General features: G+C 36.2%; 1 protein-coding gene across 1 annotated transcript in view; it reads right to left on the bottom strand.

The window, feature by feature from the left end:
• Slc13a1 (solute carrier family 13 member 1) overlaps nucleotides 1-20,962 on the bottom strand; it is a 67,402-nt gene that overhangs the window by 29,423 nt on the left and 17,017 nt on the right. Inside the window, exon 7 of the mRNA XM_008828889.2 lies at nucleotides 1,494-1,645. Coding sequence (XP_008827111.1) covers nucleotides 1,494-1,645 — 152 coding nt within the window. The remainder of the gene's footprint in view (nucleotides 1-1,493; nucleotides 1,646-20,962) is intronic.

The following is a 20,962-nucleotide window of genomic DNA, read 5'->3' as shown; positions in this document are numbered from 1 at the left end:
TGCAGGACCACAAAGACCAGGGGCAAACTCAGTATAGATTCAACTGTATGAAGTGGTTTTGTTAGCATGGTTTAACCCATCAGCAATTCTCTGGCATTAACTATGGTAAAGCATATAAATTGGACTCAACATTAGGAAAAAGGTCCTAAAAGCTGATTGATATACAGGAGTTCTTTGGGGGGGGTTCTTGATCAAGGGTACAAGTCTTGCTTTCAGAAAGGATTTAGCCACAATTCCAGTCCTGAATTTGGGTACACATGGAATATATCCTCTCAATACTGAATTTTAGAAATCTACCATTTACAAATCAAATACCTTTCAAAACTTTCTTGCTAAGTTGGTTGTTCAAACGTATGATAGATCAATGTTCATAGAAATCCTGAATATACACAGACATCATCAATACTGATTCACACTTGTATATCAGCACTGTTTATACACAAGATCCTGTTCTTTGCAAAGTGGGCATTGAAAAGTATTAGAGTCTTGAGTTTGTTAGAGAAACAAATAATTTTGTTACAAATAATTTTGTAGAGTCTAGGGTTCTGTTCTCTAGAGTGTATCTTTCCTGTTTCCGAACCCTAAATTTATGTAAAAAGACAGCCTCTTGTTCTTGGTCTTCCTTGATACTAGTCTTCTTTGTACTCTGACAAGTATATGATGTACTTTTACTATTTTAAGTAAACCTTAGCTATACAATCACTCTGAGCTCTCTAAAAAAAATCAAAACAAACAAAAAAAACTTTCTAAAGTGTAGCCTCAACAGATTTTAATAATGCAGAATGTTATTATTTATACATTTATTATCACAATAAGGCTATACAATGTGTCTATTTTACATACAAAAATATGCCCTTGAGGAATAATATACTATTTGGTTAAATTTGCGAATTTAAAACTGTAGAAGTTGTAACTGAAACACTACCACTGTTGAAAGTACAAATTCTTCATTTTCTGCAATGGGTTGGTGCCACAATTGCTCTTTCATTCAGCCATACATATATCTGTAGAATATTCTATCCCTTCCATTTCTGAGAGCTGCCTAATTTTTCAGATGTTTTAGAATTGCAAAGCTAAGCCTTTTGTGGTTAGTACCATTGTTCACAATTCATCACTTAAATTAAAATTCCAATCTCCAAACTACATAAACTGTCCCATGCAAACAATGCCTTTTCACTTCCTCTGACAACCACGTTGTTGAATTAGCTGCAATGAAAACTTTATTCTGTGTGTGATAAGAGGGTCAACCAACAGTTATATTTTCCTAGCAGACCAGGAAAATCTTTAATAACTTGTAAATTCCTTAGATCCTTCATATTTAATCTTCATTCCAAAGGAAGATCTGTAGGTCTAATGATTCCCTGATAGGAAACAAAGGTAAGCTCACCCAATATAGCAGTTTGGTCCTTGGATTCTACGATTCAAGTAAGAATAATTTCTCTAGTTTGTTTGCTGTCCATTTATTAAATTATCAATACAGTGATTTTACTTACGTATTGAAATGCTCAGAGAAGATCAAGTTGGTGGAGGTCCCAGTGATTGTTGTCAGTCCACCAATGGTAGAAGAGTAAGCAATACACAAACACATGAGTTTACATATCATGTGGTCCTTTTTTGAGCGATATTTTGCTCCTGTAACTGAGTTCTGTTAACAAGAAAATGTATTATTAGCACAGCTCTCTTTGTGCTCATAACAAACATTAATAACATTTCTTTTATAAGGAACGTGTCATCTCTCCTGTATCACATATGCGATGATATTTGAAGATAAAAACCTTTAGGAGATAGAGTCATGAATTGAGATCAACATCCTTAAGAGGAGATATCAGACAGCTTGATTACTCTCTACCAAGTAAAGATGCAGTGAGGTGGTCATATGTATTCTCAGGAGGCGGTCCTTACCAGTCCCTAGTCCTGCCAAAACTTGATCCTAGATTTAATTGTGTTAAATTACTTTTTTTAAAATGTTTTTCTTTTGGTTTCCTGGGCTAACTATTAACATAATACCTTTCTATTCATGGAAATGTAACAATGAATAACATTTAACTAAAACACTCAAATATTTTATAAACATAATTTCAGTTTTCCCTAATGTTTCCTTCCTGTCTATGATCCAACTCTTCCCTCTCACCATTACTTTCAAAGTTTTTGACTATTTTCTTCTGCTACTTTTGATGGTAAATGTTCAATAAATTCTTCAGCTTCTTTGGGAATTTCCTAAACTTGGTTGCTTACTGGCTAATGTTTGGAAGACATCTCTCTAGAAACAGAATATTTTTAACTTCATGTACCTCAGCATTTGAGAGATAGAACTAGAATCTTCCTTACACCCAGTATCTCTAAAACATTTACCCTCTGTACACACACACACACACACACACACACACACATCATATGAATTGGATAATTCCTCTCGTCATTCTTTTGAGCATGATAGTCTAATCTCCTAGTTACTTAGTGCTATTGTTGAAGTCCCTCCATTCCATCCAAAAGGTGTGTCCTAATTTTATTTCTGTTACTATGATAAAATATCCTGACAAAAGGCTGCTGAGGCAGAAAAAAGGTTTATTTAGTTTACAATCCCATGTACCGGTTCATCACAGGGGCAGGAACTAGAAACCTGCTAGTCACTTCACATCTAGCTTGCCTGATTGCTTGTGTTCAGCTCCACTTCTCCATGGTTACACAGTCCAGGACCTCCTGCCTAGGGAATGGTTCTGCACACAAGATCTAGGTCTTCCACATCAATTAACTTAATTAAGACAGTCTCCTACAGACATGCTCATGGGCCAACACAATGTAGACAATCCCTCATTGAAACTGTCCAGGTGACTCTACGTTGTGTCAAGCTGACAAAGCTAACCCTCACAAGACATGTCCTATGATTAACAACAGCCAATAAAACAATAGCAACAGCCAATAACTCAATAAAAACATGGCAGATTCAATTTTGTACATCTGTCAACAGCACCTAAAAGAGTTAATCACTTCTTTCTCCCGAAAGCTTTGTGTCTCTGTAGTGTCTTTCCTATCTCTTTGTTACTGTATCTCTAACTCCTGTCCTGTTTGTCGGCTCCTTTTGCTTTATTCTTCCTTAAAACTGAGTTTTTGGAAACTGCCTTGTGTCTTCTCACTCTAGTGTTTCTCTGTGAAAATTCTCATATTTTCATTGACTTACTGTTATAGACCACTTACTGTTATAGCTTTTTACCTTTACATCCAATTGACTGCTAATATATCGTGAATGTCTTAAACTATAATCCAACAATATTCAAAACCCAATTTATGACTTCCTTCCTGAAACGTAGTATTCCAAGATTGCCTGCATAAGCTAATGGATCACTATTACCATAATAGAAGTGTCATAGAACTACAGTGTGCTGTGTGTATCAAGCACTTGTCCAAATTAAAATCAGATCTACATTTTAGTTCATATAATTATTTTTTAAGATTTAATTTTAATTCTGTTTATATGTGTGAGTATGGATTTGTGCACATAAGTGCAGTGCCCAGGGACACCAGAAGAGGAAGTTGAATCCCTTGGAGCTGGAGTTCCAGGTCTTTGTTAGGAACCAAACATGTCCTCTGCATGAGCTGTGTCTTAACCACTGAGCCATCTCACCAGTCCCATATCATCTGTATAACACAATGATGTGGGCAATATTATTATACCATGTTACAGATGAAGATGTGAGACATAGAGAAGATAAATGAACTTTTCAGAGTATCAGAGCCTAAAAATGGTAGACCTGTGTAATGAAATCATTCAGTCTCCCTCCTAAGCCCAGAGTCTCACCTACTGTGCTGTGTGTTACTTGATCTCCTTAAAATATTCTCTTTATCTCATCATTGAATTCCATTGCCATTTTTTCTGTATAAAGCGCAAGACTCTTTTCAGATTCTTCCATACCTATTGCTTTCATGTCACCTTGGTCTATGTCAACATTATCTCTGACCTGGGTTGATCTAGTAACATCTTTGAGGCTCCATGCATCAATTCTTGCTGGTTTCATACTTGTTCTATATACTAAAGCCTTAAAAAACATCCAAATGTGGAGCTGGGGAGATTGCTCAGCAGTTAAGAGCACTGGCTGCTCTTGCAAAGAACCTGGGTTTGGTTCCCAGCACCCACATGGCAACTACCAATCGTTCATAACTCCAATTCCAGGGGATCCGACACCCTCTTTTGGCCTCCATGGGCACGGCATGGCATGGATACACTTACATATATGCAGGCAATATTCTAATACACATAAAATAAAAATAAACTTAAAATAAAAATTCAAATGTATTTAAGAAATAAATGGTCACTTGCTTTTTGTCATTTTATGTTCATATGTATTTTAAATACACATGAATTTTTTAAAGGTTACAGTGTATAGTATAAATCTGAAATAGCCAACAATTGGTACAAGGAGGCCTATAGGGAGGTTATCTTGGTAACTCAGACCACAATTTCTTTATCTATTCATTCATGTAACTATTGTGATCACATTATAATGAACATGGGAGTCCAGATATTTATTTGCAGCATTGATTACATTTCATACGAACCTTTATAGAACTTTATATAATGGTTTCACTAACTCTCATTCACACCTACAAAGCACAAGAGTCTCTTTTTTGGAGGAAAAACGAGATTGTTGCTCTATTCTATACAAATAAACACACTGCCTGTGATACTAGCACAGTAAGCGCTTTTTGCAAAATTATGATGTGGAAAATGAATGCTCTCTAAAAGTCACCACAGAAATGGTAATGGTATTTAGCATGGCATTGTCGGGTGCTTTGGCCTCCAATTTATCTGTTACTTTTAATTAACTTAAAGGTCAGCCCCCTAGGTATCTACCCTTCACTCAAAAGAAAGAAATTTACAAATTCCTTTATTTGCCTTATATTTTCTACATGGAAATGACTTGTATTTTCATATGATCAAAATTTCTATTGAAAAGTTACAAAAATGATCTGCAAATAATGAATGAACCTAAGTGATAACTGAAATTTAAGGCTTACATATTAAAGTTTTTTATGATAAAAAAGACATCAACAAAAAAAGAAAGGATATGTAATTTAGAAATTATTAAATTGATAAAAATGTATTTTTGAAAATGTATATATAACTCTCCATTGACATTAAACCTTACAAAGGTAAAAATAAAGATGGATTTTGTATCAAAGACGAGCTGTTTTTCCATATATACAGTATGGTTAAAATGCACTGGCAGGTTTATAATAAAAATAATTTCATGTTGATATGCCCACTTTTTCTACATAAAGAATGTAAAATCACACATTAATGCTAATGCACATAAGTTGATATTCATGAGCTTATGACTGACTTAGACAGGCATTCATTAAAACTTAGGATCATTTCAATTTCCACAGTAAATAGTAACATTAATAGATCAACTAATTGAAGGTTAAGTAGAGTGTTTTGACATATAATAGGAGATGCACATTTGTTCCATCATAGTAAACACGAGCCCCATAATTAAGATTTATTATCATTTTGTGGAGGGCTGAGCTGATCCAGTTACCATGAAGCAAGAAGTAAAGTTAAAGATGGTAGTCAAGGACTCCATGAAGAAAAATACAGCTCTTGGAAAAGCCTGGGATAAGCCATTAATCGAGCCAATTGCTGATACAGAAATTATGGAAAAGATGAAGTTTCTTAGCAAATTAATCTTTGGTTTCCTGCTCAGACAATAATTTATATCTAGAACCAAGGGTTTGGCACTAGAGTGAGAGAAAGCTGGAGAAAGTCTTTAGAGCAGACATCAAGACACTGACCCTGAGGACTTATGTGTTTGCAGATACTGGACAAGAAAATCGTCACTGTATTACTTCATCATTGGCAGATTTTGGTATATGTTCTCTCTCTCTCTCTCTCTCTCTCTCTCTCTCTCTCTCTCTCTCTCTCTCTCTGATTTAGGACAGAGAGCAGAGAGTGAAAGAGTGAGAGAAGAGACTGAATGAGAACAAGAGAATGAGAGAGAAAGAGAGAATATGAGAATTCTAAAGCAAAGAAGGAAGAACAAAAGAAGTAACATCTAGAAACTGGGGCTGGGGACTGCCAGGTATTAAGTAGTCAGGGAGAATCTTATGCCAGGGTACCCAAAAGAGTGCATTTATGAATGGGAGAGTGCTTGTGTCACAGGGTGTTCTGAGACTTTTGTGAAATTACATATATAGAAAGTGTGAATTTTCAAACATATAAATGCAGCCATATATATGTAACCAGAAATAAGGCTAAAAGATGTCAAAATCTTAATGATGGTATTCCTTGATCATGGGATTATAGGTATCTACTGCTTTCTTGATGTATTTTGTATCTCAGACAATCATCAAAAAAAGTATTTTTAATAAGAATGATTTTAAAAGATGGACTTTTTTTTTTTTTTTTGCTGGGCTTGGTGTCACAAGCCTTTAATCCCAGCACTTGGGAGGCAGAGGCAGAGGCAGGCGGATCTCTGTTGGTTCAAGGCCAGCCTGGTCTACATGGTATGTTCCAGGACAGCTGGTACTACAGGGAGACCCTGTCTCAAAAAGACCAAAAAAAAAAAAAAGATGGACTTTTAAAACAGACAGATATTTAGAAGTGATGTGCATCAACATCTATTTTTTTCAGAAGATAAAATGAGCCTTAAGGGTGACAGCTGTTCAGTACAGAACTGAAGACACAAGCCATGTAAGTCAGCTCCTGCTCAGTGATTTTCTCCTTTGCCATCTTCTCTCACAATAGACATTTTATTTATGTAAGGTTGTGAGCCTACATCGAAGACTTTCATTCAGTTCCAATCTCTGCCATACATTAGTGTTATTGGTTAGCACACACTTATATGACATCAAGAACTTGCTATGTTACACCACACTTTCCAAGTAACTGAAGCACCTCCAACTAGGTAACCAATGCAGAATTCTATGACATCATCAAGGATCTGTCAGAAACCTGTGGGTCTAGATATAACTCACTGATGCCCCTGGTGTTAGCGATTGCAAATTTCAGGGACACATTGCACATTTCTATTCTTGGATGTTGAAAATGCATACAAAAATCATCAAGGGCAAACCGTTGGTCTCCAGAGGTCTGTAAAGAAGTTAGTTTATTGGAATGAATGTGCTGTGAACACAGTAAGGCTTTATATTTCAACCATTATGAAAGTATGATTGTAAAGGCTATTGGTTCATGTTAATAAGATTCTGCTTGCCCAAAACAGCCAGCACAAAACTTTGCAGATTGTTTCTGGATACTTATATGAAATCACTTTATTATTCATACGTTGCCATGCTTTCCTTTTGTGTCAGTACTGGAGATTGAACCTAGAGTTGTGCACATACATCTGCAGTCTTTTTATATTTATGTTTTGAGCAGAGTCTTACTAAGTTGCTCAAGCTGGCCTTCTGTAGTCTACCTAGGCAGGCTTTGATCTAGAAATCTTCCTCAGTTGCCAAAGTAGCTGGAATTACAAGCCTACACCATAGGACCCAGCTGGGGCCATAGCTTGATTTCTCAGCTGTAGGTAATACAGTTCAATTTCTGGATGCTAAATAAGCAGCATTAGCACTTTTCATAGCTTTCTTCATTGAAAATACTCAGAATTTGTGTGCCTCCATTAGCCCAACGTTATAACAACATGATTTTGCTTAGAGCAGAATTCAATGTTTCAGTATATTGTATTTAGCTCTAGTAAAACAGCTTGATAAGAATAGGTAGATGGCTGTATACAGAGATAGGAAAACATATCACCCACTTGCTCAGTTTTTTTTTTTCTGGATATATCATTAAATCAGTCCTAAATGTTCTTTTCTATAAATCTCTTCATAGGAACTGGAAAGCTGGCTCAGCGGTTAAGAGTACTGACTGCTCTTGCAGGAGACCCAGGTTTGGTTCCCAGCATGCACATGGTAGCTAACAACTGTCTGTAACTCCAGTTCCAAGGGACTCCAATGTCTTCTACTGGCCTCTGCAGGCATTGTACACACAGGTACACTTACGTATATTCATGGGAAACACTCATACAATAAAAATAAATAAGGAAATAAGTAAATAAAAATTAATGAATGAATAAACAAATAAATATTTAAAAATAAAATTCCTCTCAGAACAGTGAAATGCTAAGCTGCCTTAATCACATCAAATATTCTCCAATTTCATTGTCTAGATGTTATACTCCCCCAGGACCTCTTAAATTTGGTTATTTCCCCTTTAAAACTACAAAGAGTTAATTAACTAGATAGCACTTACTTCATTGCTATTTTTGGATGGATGTTAGTTGTAAGCTGGAAAAAAAAAACGCTGCTCAGAATTTTGAAGACACTTTTTTCCCTATTGTATCTGACTGCTCAGTGTAGCTGGAGAGGCATAGTCAGTCATTCATGTTTCTAAAATCTTTCTATGGGAACTAGATCCCCTCCCTTCACTGCTCTGAAAACTGAAAGCTTTAGGGTCCTCTTCCTATCCATGGTATCCTGAAATCTCAGATTTCAAATTAGATGTCCCTGTGAGAGTCTGCTTAATCCTGAGCTGACAGCCAGTAGGCTTTTAATGATAAAAGTTGCGTTCTTCCACTGTGGAAGTTCTCGCACTTTTCACCATTCTTCGTGTTCTGAATTCTTTTCCTGAACCTCCTATTATTTTTTTGCCCGTCTCTTCATATTTCATCCGCTGAATTTTCTCTTTACAATATCTTCTGAAATCTTCACTTTTTATTTCCACTTTATATACGTATCTGCATTGTATATTTCTATTAGTTGCCTTTTTCTTTTTTATAGATGCTGTTTATATTTTATGAATATAATTTCTTTACTGCTCTGAACATATTAATGATGTTTTCCTTTCGTATTTCATCTTCTTGCATAGACTGTTTCCTGCAAGTAGCTGTTTTCTTTTTGTTTGTTTGAAACTGTTTCTTTCATGCCTCAGGCTTTCTTCAGATACCCAGGAAATTTTGGTTGTCTGCTCATATTGAAGGCAGTGAAAAGCTGCTTAGCAGCCCAGCACATGAGCTTTGGGATTTGTCGCTGACTATGAGCTCCATTGTTATCACTTGACTGGCCTTTTCTGGGAAAATTCCAATGTCAGTATGTTGTTTATTTTCTTGTGTTGATTGCATCCCCCAGGGAAGACCTTCCTGGGCTCTTGCCTGTTGATGTCTGGAAAGCATTAGAACAGGCTGCTGGGACCGGTGGAGTAGAATGCAGTCTCCCCCGCCAGTACACCTAGAGGGCATTAGAGCTGCTTTCAACACGTGGCACTCTTAGTTTTCTTGTCACTTTCTCCAGACTCAGAACCATGCCTGGCTCTCTCTGCCCTCTGTGCTGTCATATCTAAGTATCACACTTCTGCTTCACATAGGAGTGACTTGGGGAAGACATTTAGACATTGATTGGTTCAAAGGCAATTTTTGAGGTACTCCCTCAGTTTTTTTGACATTATAACAACCTCAACATTTTCTCTATTTAAACTGATTAACTGACTTCAGTACCAGTTTTCAAATCTGTCCATGGATGACTGAATTTATATTCATTTGCATCCCAGCTTTCAAAATGATTTTTAAATCTTTTCTCTTTATAAATATAAATTATGATTATGACATTAAAAGCCTACTTGAGATTCTCAAAATTAAAAATTAAAAAAAAAAAACAGTCTGGGGATAGAGCTCACTGGAAGAGTTACCATATGTAACACTACAGTTCAATTCCCAGTTGTAGTTTTTGAAATGTATTACTCTTTACTAACAATTAATGCACAGATTGACCCTGGTGCCTTTATGGCCCATATACTGGTGGATGATGTAAATAATAAAGGAGAAGGGGGAGTAGAAGTTCCGGAGTGTCAAAGGTATAGAGACACTGAGACTGGGACCTGCTCTGTTTGCGTTACTGTTTCCATGTGCTCAGTTAAATGGATCACAGATAATGTTACTTAGTTTTAATTAAATTTGGCTTCCCTTAATGTGTGTATGGTTTAAAATCATTTCTATAAGGAAATTGTTTCTGCAAATAAGTCATAAAATAAAACTAATGAATAAGTGAACAAGACAAATGCAAGAGAAGATTCTTTCCTTGACTCCTGATGTGAACTCTTCATGAAGATATAGCCAGACATTACCGAGGTAACTCAGGAGATGCAAAAGAACTAGAATCATCAAGAGTATGCCTAGAATGTCTATCCATCAACACTAATAAAGAACTATCTTGCCTATTGTGAATGGGGATATCATCCCACAAAATAATAGGATAAATGAAAAGGTATTTAAAATTTAGCATTCAGGACACAAAGGCTCTTAAGGGTAAAAACAAGCTATTTTTCAGCAATATATAAAATCTGTGTTTCATGTTACAGGATTTACTTTAAAAAGTGTATTATCCTAATTGCTAAATATTTAGAAGATTTTCTTGTAATTTCATAGCTAAAAGAAAAAATATGTGGCATTGGATTAAAAAAATTAGTAGTGGTAAAATGACTGAAATAATTTATAAATGCTAGCATATTTATCTACTTAGCATCATAGCAGACTCCTTGTTATACCTTTTTTAATTTTAAAACAAGTGCACGTGAGCTAAGAAGAGAGACTGAGAAGTCGGACTTTGCTCTAGAGATTTCAGTTTATCTTGTTGCAAAGAGAGTTTGGAATGGAAAATAATGTCCAAGGCCAGCTGTGTAGGTCCTGATACAGGAAAGATTCGTAATGTGATACTGTTTGGAAAGGAGGAAGAAAACGTCAAGTTAACTTAAGGGAAAACACAATGTATCCTGAAAATCCTCATTATGAGCATTGGATTGTCATCATTTATGTGTTAAAGGAAATATGGCAATATAATATAAACTGTTTCAGGCAATTGCAAGTTAGAACTTAGATCCTTCCTGTAGAAATCTTGAAGAAAAAATTAGCATTTCAATGTTTTAAAGCATGAAGCAAGCAAAAATCTTTGGTAATGGCACAAGAACTGCCAGAAAACAAAAATGATCAAAGAGAAAAGCAAAAGCAACAAGGGTATCAGATACTAAAGTTGTTAAATGCAGGCCATAAGTAAATTAAGGATTAATGACTTTAGAAAAAGATTTGAAAATATTACTACACAAAATGAGATTATAAAAATATTAAGCACATCTTAAAAAGGGATAACTAGAAGTTTGAATAGAAATAGGCAAATCAATGAAATAGAAACAGTTTAAGAGTGAATTACTAAACTTCAGGATTAATCTAACTTATTTACAAGGAATCCAGAAGATAAAGAAGGAAACAAATGAGAGGTCAGTAATTTTGGAAGATAAAATGTTTTAATGTATTTAGCTGGAGAAAGAGTGGGGAGGGAGGGAAGGAGGGAGGGAGGAAGGGAGGGAGGGAGGGAGGAGAATGGGAACTAGGGTGAGGCAACTGAATATTGAGAAACTACAGCTTTTGGAAGAGGCAATGCAGACTCAGTAGGAATCTAATAATGAGGGAGGGAGGGAGGAGAATGGGAACTAGGGTGAAGCAACTGAATATTGAGAAACTACAGCTTTTGGAAGAGGCAACGCAGACTCAGTAGGAATCTAATAACAGGTATATCAATGGAATTTCTCTCTCCTCTTTCACAGAGACACAGATACACACATCTTTAAAATAACCAATGAGAAAAGGCTACCTGCAAAGCAATGATAATTTGACTGACAGCTGACATCTCACAAGAAAAAAAAAGCCAAACTTCAGTAGAAATACATCTCAGCATGTAGACAAAAAAATATGAGACCCCATTATTGCAAAAATGCATTTCAAAAACTGCAAACATTTTCCTATTTAAAAAAATTGAAACTTAATACCAAAAGATACTCTCTGAGTTGTCTAGTTCTAGAATTAATGCTGCTCATATACTCATGAGTGTGTGGCCATCCACTGGAGTATGGTCAACCTACAGGGGCCACACCCTTAAATAAAACTAACTCTTCCTCTCCCAGCAGGAGTTGGGGGAGAGTCGGTGAATATGATCAAAATACATTTTATGAAATTCTCAAAAAAATCATTTTTAAAAGAAGAAGAAAAAATTTAAAAACTTTAAAAGCACAAGCAAAAATTACTGGACATATCAAAAGCTATAAGTAGCATAGAAATTAAATCAGTAACCGATATTATAAAAAACTGAACAGTTGCATACATTCCTAGTCAATTAGAACTAATTAAAAATAAAGTAGAAAATGGAATGTCTCAAGTCCAAGGTTGATAATAAATCAGTTCGTCTGCCTGTTACTTTCTTCTTTCCTATTCCTGCCAGTACAGAAAGAAGGAGAAGGTAGAGCCACTGAAACTAAAGGTTTCAGTGCTGAGAGGGGTGGAGGAAACACAAAAATAAAGGTCCTCCTGGTGGTAGACCCATCAGTCCAGCCTACTTCCATTTTCTTGAATCTTTTGGTATTTTGGGTATTTGTTACAGTGTTCAAAGCCTTCACCTTGTTCAGACAGGAAGGCTGAAAACAAGGACATAAAATCCTGGACTATGACCGTCTTTGCAAGAGTACAGGTGTGACTGTAAGGAAGGAAAATAGAACCAGATAAAAGACCCATGGAAATTTCTAGAATTGTTATGCTTTATTTCTAAATCTGGAGTATAACATATACTTTTTTGTTCTTTAGAATGCCATTACATTAATACATATATATATATATGAAAGATTTCATACTCAAAATATTTAAAAAGAATTTGAGGACAAAATTAATATATTCCTGTTCAACGGTAAATTTAAAAACAAAATGTTTTATTGCAGAACAATCAAGTACAGCCCCATATAGCCCCAGAGGATCTAGAACTTTTATTTCAGTTCCGTTCAAAATCTGCAGTGAGGTTATAGAGCCCAGATTGGACTCCCAAAGGATATGTGGTCCTCCGGCCTCTTTCCCTACTCATCTATTCTGTAAACATTGCCTCTCAAGCAGAAGATATGGTCTTGAAAAGAAGCCATCTAAACTGTTCTGAGTGAGGACTGAGAAGTACGTGAGTAATTCAGTAATTTCCCTGGCTACTGACTTTCATCCAGTCTAGGAAGAGGGAAGAACAATCTAGAAGAAACTTACATCTGTAGAGCCACTGTAATTTAAGCTAAAATGCCAATTTCATATTTAGTCAAGAGTCCAAATGTTCTGCAATTGCTATTGCATTGGTTGACAGAACTAATGTGCCTCATTCCTAATACTAAGAACTGTTTGCTACCAGGCTCATTGAATTCTTGGCAAATATTAAGAAGTGTCTTCTAGAATTTAATTTTCATTCATAAGGATTATTACCTCAAGATTTAAACAACACCTAATTGAAAGCAAGATGCTATTTGTTCAAGGATATTTTCCCCTTGAATGTTTCCCTTTGAGGAACAACAGATTATATTAAATTAATGAAAATCAATTATTTCTGTTTTTTTTTTTTCATTAAAAACATGCTGATTTTTCCCATTTCTTTCTTTTGAAAATGCCTGGAGGTTTAGAAATTGAGCAAATATAAAACTCTGGGTTATCTCTTCAAGCAATATTAATGTGCATAGGGGAGGCAAAGAGCTGGTGGCTTCTCCCTTTGGTGTCTATAATTTCATTTTTGGATATCTAGAACTAATTTCTCCTGAAAATCCTAAGTGATGTACAATCTTCTAGCTGTCCCATCAAACCTAAGCAATATATCCCCCACATATGCCTGTGCTCTTTTGGGGTTACACTGTCTTTTCTCCAATCCCTTTATTCTCTAAAAATATTTCAGTTATGTTTAGAGAGTAATGTAGGATTCATGGACTATACATTTACCCATGGCTTTCATGTTAAGCACCAGAAGGGGGCCTGTATTATATTGAGGGGAGAGGTTGATGGAAAAATATCTCTGTTGTTAGGTATGCAGCATAGCACTGTGGCCCTAGATATAAGCACTCTTAAATAAATTCCTGAAATCCCATGGACAACTGACTACGCACCATCCTCAAAAGGAGCCTGTGGTCATGACCACACCCAGCAGGAGCAGAATGCTTATTGTTAGTGTTTATACAAGAACTTTGCAGTTCTGAACTTCAGAGCTGACAAATTTTAGCTCCAAAACATTTTAAATATATTTTAAATTAGCAAACAAAGTATTAGCTATTATGGCATTTTTAACAGTGTGTTTTGGTAGCTTCTCCTTCCCCCTCATCTCCTCCCATCCCTGATCTCCCCACTCTCTTTACAGCTCCTTGCTTCAGTCACTTTTCCTCTTCTATGTGTCATAGGTATTTTTCTGAACTCCCATCCTTCTTCATTATCAATTTTTAGTCTCTCTTGGTCTCTTTTCTAGTTTTTGTTTTACCTATATTCATATTCTCTCTCTCTCTCTCTCTCTCTCTCTCTCTCTCTCTCTCTCTCTCTCTCTCCGCTTCCCCTCTCCCTCATACAGACACATATGTTACAGGCTACAAAACACATAGAGAGCATGAGGTTTTTGTCTTTCTGAATTTGGATCACTTTGTTTAATAATAAACTTTCCAAATCTACTCAAGTTCCTACAAATTTTTAAATTTTATTTTTCATAATAGCAGAATAAAATTCTATTGTGTATGTACTACATTTCACTGTCCATTCGTATGCTGGTGGGCAATGAGGCTGCTTCCATTTCCTTGCTACTGTGACTAGAACAGCAATAGACATGGATGTCCAAGTATCTCTGTGGTAGGCTATAGAGTCCTTGAAGAATATTCCCAGAGTGATATAGTCATCTGGGTCATTTGATAATTCTACTCTTAGTTTTTTGAGACACCCCCCATACTGATTTCATAATGGCTGTACTAGTCTCATCAGCAGTGAATAAGGATTCTAAAAACCACATATTGGCCATTTGTGTTTCTTCTTTTGAGAACTGCCTCTTCATTCCAGTATCTCATTTGCTATTCAAACCATTTTTAAATTTTTCCACAGAAGACAAAATTTACCTGACCCATAGATTTTTTTGTTAAACTTTTATCTATTTGCTTATCATAATTTATATACCGCATGAGTTATTTTCTAACTGTGATTGCTGTAATTGTCTGATAAACTATTACTGAAATTATCCACTCATTCAGCAAGTATTTACTCACAATTCTGTTCCAGATATTTGACATATGTAGTGAAAGGACACCAATCTGCTTGTATGGATCTCACATCTTAGTGGAGAAAACAGGCCATAGACAAAGTAAACTAAAGCTAAGCAAAATATACACAGCTTATGAGAAGGCGATGTATCTTTAGAAGAAAATAGGGTGAAGTGAGAGAATTAGGAGGAAGCATAGGGATGTGATGGTTGCAATGAGGTAGGGACATTAGACCGCTTATTAGCAGGATAGTAATTGAGCATATGTTAAATGTCAATTTCTTTTAAAAATATTTTATTTATTTTTTTTTATTTTATATATATGAAGGTATTGTCTGATGTATGTAAGTACACTTGTGTTGTGCAGTGCTTGTAAAGGTCAGAAGAGGGTGCTGGATCTGCTGGAACTGGAAAGTTATTAGCAACCATGTGGGTGCTGGGAATGGAACCTAGGTCTTCCACAAGAGCAGTCAGTGCTCTTAATTGCTGAGCCATCTCTTCAGCCCCAAATGGCAATTTCTTATCCATGTGATTATTGTTATAACAAATATAGAATTTTGGGGGAAACAATTCTTAAATGTCTTTTAAATATTGGAAACTGTCTGCTTACTACACAATGAACTACATGGACCAATAACTGTGTGTGTGTGTGTGTGTGTGTGTGTGTGTGTGTGTGTGTGTGTGTGTTACTGCCTTTTGAAAAAAAATCCTGAAAAATAAGGTAAGATTATTAATCATTTTACGTTGTTATAATTGTGTTAGTTCAGGATTAATGAAATTTAGAGAAAAATCTTAATTTTGTACAAAATAACTTGTGATTTAACTGATTACAATTGTAATAATTTTTATTCAATATAAACTTTAATTTTTTGCAGAAATAGCAGAATGATGTAAATTATGAAAAAATAACTTCTGTCCTTTGTTTGGTTGGGTTTTTTTGTAACAGAGGCTCACAGTGCAGCACAGGCTGGCCTAGAACTCACTGTGTAATCCAAGCTGGCTTCAAAATTAGAACAATTCACTGAGTGTGGTGGCAAACACCCTTTATCCCAGCCCTCACGAGGCAGAGGCAGGTGGTTCTCTGTGAGATCAAAACCAGCCTGGTCCACAGAGTAACTTCCAGGTGAGCTGGGACTAGGGAGGCCTGTCAAAGAAACAAACAAACAAGCAAGCAAACAAACAAACAGTTACAATTCTCCTGCCTTAGTTTCCCAAGTGCTGGTGAATCACTATGCCCAACTTAAACCTTTCATTTCCTATTCTGTTTTTGGAATGAATTTTAACCCACTCTTTTTTAAAGGAAAGTGGTATTTATATGTTTTTTGGCTTGTAGGTTAAAAATGCAATGCCAAACTATACAGGATTTATTTTAATCAATAGGACATTCTACTTACTCCAGGAAGAGAGCAGAAAACCAAAATATTATGAATTCCAATATTCCTTTTATTTTATAATGAGAAATTATTCCATATAATCAATCAGTGTTAAGTTGTCAAATGTAAACCTAACAAAGAACAGCAGCAGTTCTTTATAACTGCAATATGAACCATATAATTTGTTTATTCTTGAAAAGAGAGCTATAATGGCTAAGAATCAAAATAACTTTAGATTTGTGTGTTTAACGTGGAGTACACAAAGAACTCAGGAAACTAGGAAGAGGCTTTAGCGTTGGGAGGAAGAAATATTTTAATAGAGGAGGTATAGAAGGTCACAACTGGTATGAAGGGGGAAAGTGGAAAAATGGGAGGATGTTTAAGTGGGGAGGAAGGAAGATAAGAGGGTAGGTCATACAGGGACTAGAGGAAGGGCAAAGTAACGCTAAGGAGGTTTGAAAAAACTGTATGAACATTTATTATTCTAAGCTTTCTCATATATATGTACACCCCCCCCCACACACACAAGCTTAAATGGAGCAACCCTATAACAGGGAATAGTGTTTCTTCTAGACACCATAAGATTATTAAACCAAAAACCCAGTGCCACATTTGGGATACTTCTCTTTGAGTTTTTGGTCAAGGGAGTCACCCCAAACAATATACTCTATAGCCATTGCTATTGGTTTACCCATCAGAACTTGAAGGTAAGGCCCTATTGCTGAGGACACCACACACTTGGATCACAGGATGTGAAAAACCAAGGTGGTACAAGCCTAGAAGCTTCCTTCATACTGGCTAGCTTTCATAGTGCTACAAGGTGTTATAGAGGCTATAGGAGAAAGTCATCAACAGTCTTTCCTAGCTGTAAACTCTGTGAGCTACAATAATAACCTGCTTGACAAAATATATCCTTTAGTGTAATAAAAAAAATTACACTAAAGGATTGGATTTAAGGCCTATCCCACAGAAAAGAATTCATGCATGGCACTGTAAACCTGGCCAAGAACTCTTGGCTGGGGAGGTCATAGGCTATAGGGGAGAACCTACTATTATTATTTGCAAAATGGACATAGTATAAAACTACCATCTAAAGTACAATTAACTTGGGCTGGAGAGATAGCTCAGTGGTTAAGAGCATTGACTGTTCATGCAGAAGACCCAGGTTTGAATCCCAGCACACACATAGCAGCTAACAACCATTTGTAACTCCAGTTCCAGGGGATCTGACACCCTCTTCTGACCTCCACAGGCATTGCACAACATGAGTGCACTTACATAAATGCAGGCAATACACATGCACACAGAAATTAAAATAAATTTTTAAAAAACTTTAAAAAATGTATAATTAACTTTATTCTCATAGATTAGTGAAGCTCTCACTACTGATTAGAGAAACTCCATTTTGCAGTGGACAATCATTAACACAGAGACTCTGAATTGGTCAGTGGATAGAGACCAAGCAGTGCTTGAGTGCTCAGCCCTAAATATGACAGCTTTATCACACCTGCCTCTCCCAAGGCTTAGGGAATGCCATGTAAGAACCATAGGTTGTGGAGGACTGTTATAAAACAGTGTCTTCTGCATGTGACAAGGCCATTGCACTCATGAATTCATAGCTGTCATGGCTGCCTGCACAAGATTTGCACAAGATCAAGCCAGTCAACACTCCGGCTCCACCTCTATCTGAGTTACTACAAACAGTAGATGGTACTAGGGAGGGACAGTTTTCTTCAGTAGGTTATTCATGCACCAAGCAGCCCTACACATGGGCTTATTTATAGCACTATTTGGACTTAATGGTTTATTTCAATAAATAAAAGGTGAACACAAAGTTGGGTGGAGGAAACTATGGATGGGTGTTGGAGGAGAACGAATATGAACAAAATACAAAAATGTGTGAAATTCTCAAAGAACAAATAAAATATGTTAAAATATGTATTTTAAATGTATAATATATAAAATAATGTTTTCATGTAATATTTTTTCCTTTTATGAAATTCCAACAGTAAAAGCTTCTCTTAAATCTTTAAAAATGTAAAACTTAAAAAATTATATTGGCCCTTTTAATCTTTGGTTATACTTTCCTTTTGGGTATTTAAGGCCATAAAGTTGGTCCAGATAAATCAATTTACTTTTACTAAATAAAATTTGAGGATCTGTTCCTCAGGGGTCACATGGGTTTGGGAGGAGCCCCTGGCTCCTTTCTTTTACAAGTTCTGCCTATGTGAAGATAAGTCAAAGGTCCTGCTCGACCATGGCTGGCTTAGCTTGGAAACATGGAGGAAATGATTCCTCTGTGTTGACCCTCCTCTTTGTAGACTGGACACTGGTTCAAGTCCATTTCATGGGGTCTCCTTGGCCTCCTTGATCAAGAGGACAGGTGACCCCACCACAATTACAGGACACTTTGAAACATGCTCATAGTCCCCTGGAACTAGTCAACCTAGGAGGGTAAGGAGCAAAAACTGTCCTATACATCCCTCTGACCAAATTAGTATAGACCTCAAAGTATGTGTGTTAAACATACTGTACAGCTAAAGGCTACATAACAAGCAACAATACCAGATAGGAAATACCTTCATTTGAGTTGTTGGCCAGGGTGGCCCAAGGGACTTCAGATAGTAACTCAGCATAGAACTGGGAAAATGAACAGCAGACCCCAATCTTGTCTAAAGGAATATTGACAACTGATTGCTGTTAGATGAGGAACATCTGACCTTCCTAAAACAAAGACCTCTAGATATGCTGACTAGATTCACCAGATGGACAAGTACTGGGGAACGGCTGGGGTGCTGACAACACAGTGGACAGTAGCAGGGATGACAGAGTATAAGGGCTCTAGTGAGGGGAGGGAGGCTATGGGAGGGTGCCATCTGGGAAGTGGGTGCATAGTTGAATAAGATGGTTTGGGATGTTCTGAGTGATATACACACACAAATCAAATAATTTTTAAAAATGAATTATATTTGAGAAGGAAGCATAAAAATTTACGTCATGTTAAATAGTAGAGGTGAAAAACATTGCCGTTGAAATCTACCCAATGACTGTATAGACATACACAGGTGCCAAGAACCTGCGTGCAACCAATTATGACTAGTAATAATCAGAGACATACAGATTAAAGACTCATGCACCAACATCCCAGTGTTATTATCAAAAACAATGAGTCTTTCTGTAAGAAACAGTATATTTTTAAAATGAAATGGAGATCTCTTTTAAAGGTTAAAATCTCATTTAATTTTATGTCTCACAGGGCTTATACTGAGTTCAATATTGAATAACCATATTAATTCAAGAGAACCTAAAAATTTACAGCCACTTTTGAAAGAGATATATATATCTGATTGTGTGTGTTACTGAATATGTTAAAGCTGTAATGAAATGCTTCTTCCAATCATGTGGTTATTAAATTTTTTAAAAATTAAAAAAATATATAGCTGAATTTTAAAGCATTGGGCTCTGAAAAATATTAGAATCAGTACTTATAGCCCTAGACTCAGACATCAATCTTTACTGCCCAATATACACCTCAAATAACTTTTCTCCATGGGAAAGTTCTTCCTCTTTCTGTATTTCCTATCCCAATCAATTGTAACCCAGCTTATCAAGTTTAGAGTGGCAGAGACATTTCCTACATCTTTCTCTCAGTGTCTGATTGATTGGAACACTCAGTCAGATCCATATCCCCTTGCCCTTCACAGTGTTCCCAGAGCAAGCATCATGCAAACGGAACTCACCCTGCTGCTAATGAGCTTCAAGGCTCCCTCTTCCTATAAGAGAAGCTCCAATTCCACTACATGGCTCACAGAACTGCCCCTAGTCTAGCCCAAACATTTCAGTCTCCACAACCACTTGTCTCTAGCACCCGTACTGCAGAGATGTCCTAAAGTCCCCAAGTTTTGAAGAGTTGAATATTTAAATTAATGCATTCTCAGGAATTTATTTTCCTATTTTCGCTCTGCATTCTCTTAGTCCTTAATTGACAGAGATAAATACTGAATGCCTATCCTATGCTGAGTGATGGAATATGCTGGTGTCTAAAATGTATAAATGGACTTGTTCTTGTAATGCATAAATTTTGTACTTTTCTCTGTCACACTGTCATCCCTCCACCATCTTTACCTCAGACTCCTTCCACACAATATGCCTAGAAACAAAATGTTCTTCCTTTAGGAAGACTTTTTGTTGTTACTTTGATGTCAGATTATTTTTTCTTTTTTTGCATTCACTAGATTTTGAGATGTTTACAATAAAAAAAAGTCTTTTTTCACCAATATCTCTCCCTACAATGTCTAGGATATAACTGGCATCAAATCATTTTGAATTCAAATTTTAGACTAGCTTAAAGTTACCTGTCTACAAGAAAGTTACTGTGTATGTGTATGTTCTTTTTTCTTTCTGTTTAGGCTGTCAATATTCCAGGGAAGTTTGTAATGTTCATTTTCCAATGTATTTTTCTATAGCATACCTACCTGGCTGTGAAATTTTAATGTTGTGTAAGAATTATTTCTATCCCTAAAGGTAATGTTTTT

Source organism: Nannospalax galili, unplaced genomic scaffold, assembly GCF_000622305.1.
Source record: "Nannospalax galili isolate Female #2095 unplaced genomic scaffold, S.galili_v1.0 scaffold413, whole genome shotgun sequence".
NCBI classification, from domain to species: Eukaryota; Metazoa; Chordata; class Mammalia; order Rodentia; family Spalacidae; genus Nannospalax; species Nannospalax galili.
Note: the sequence above shows the minus strand (reverse complement) of the source record. Positions and strands in the feature narration are given on the sequence as shown.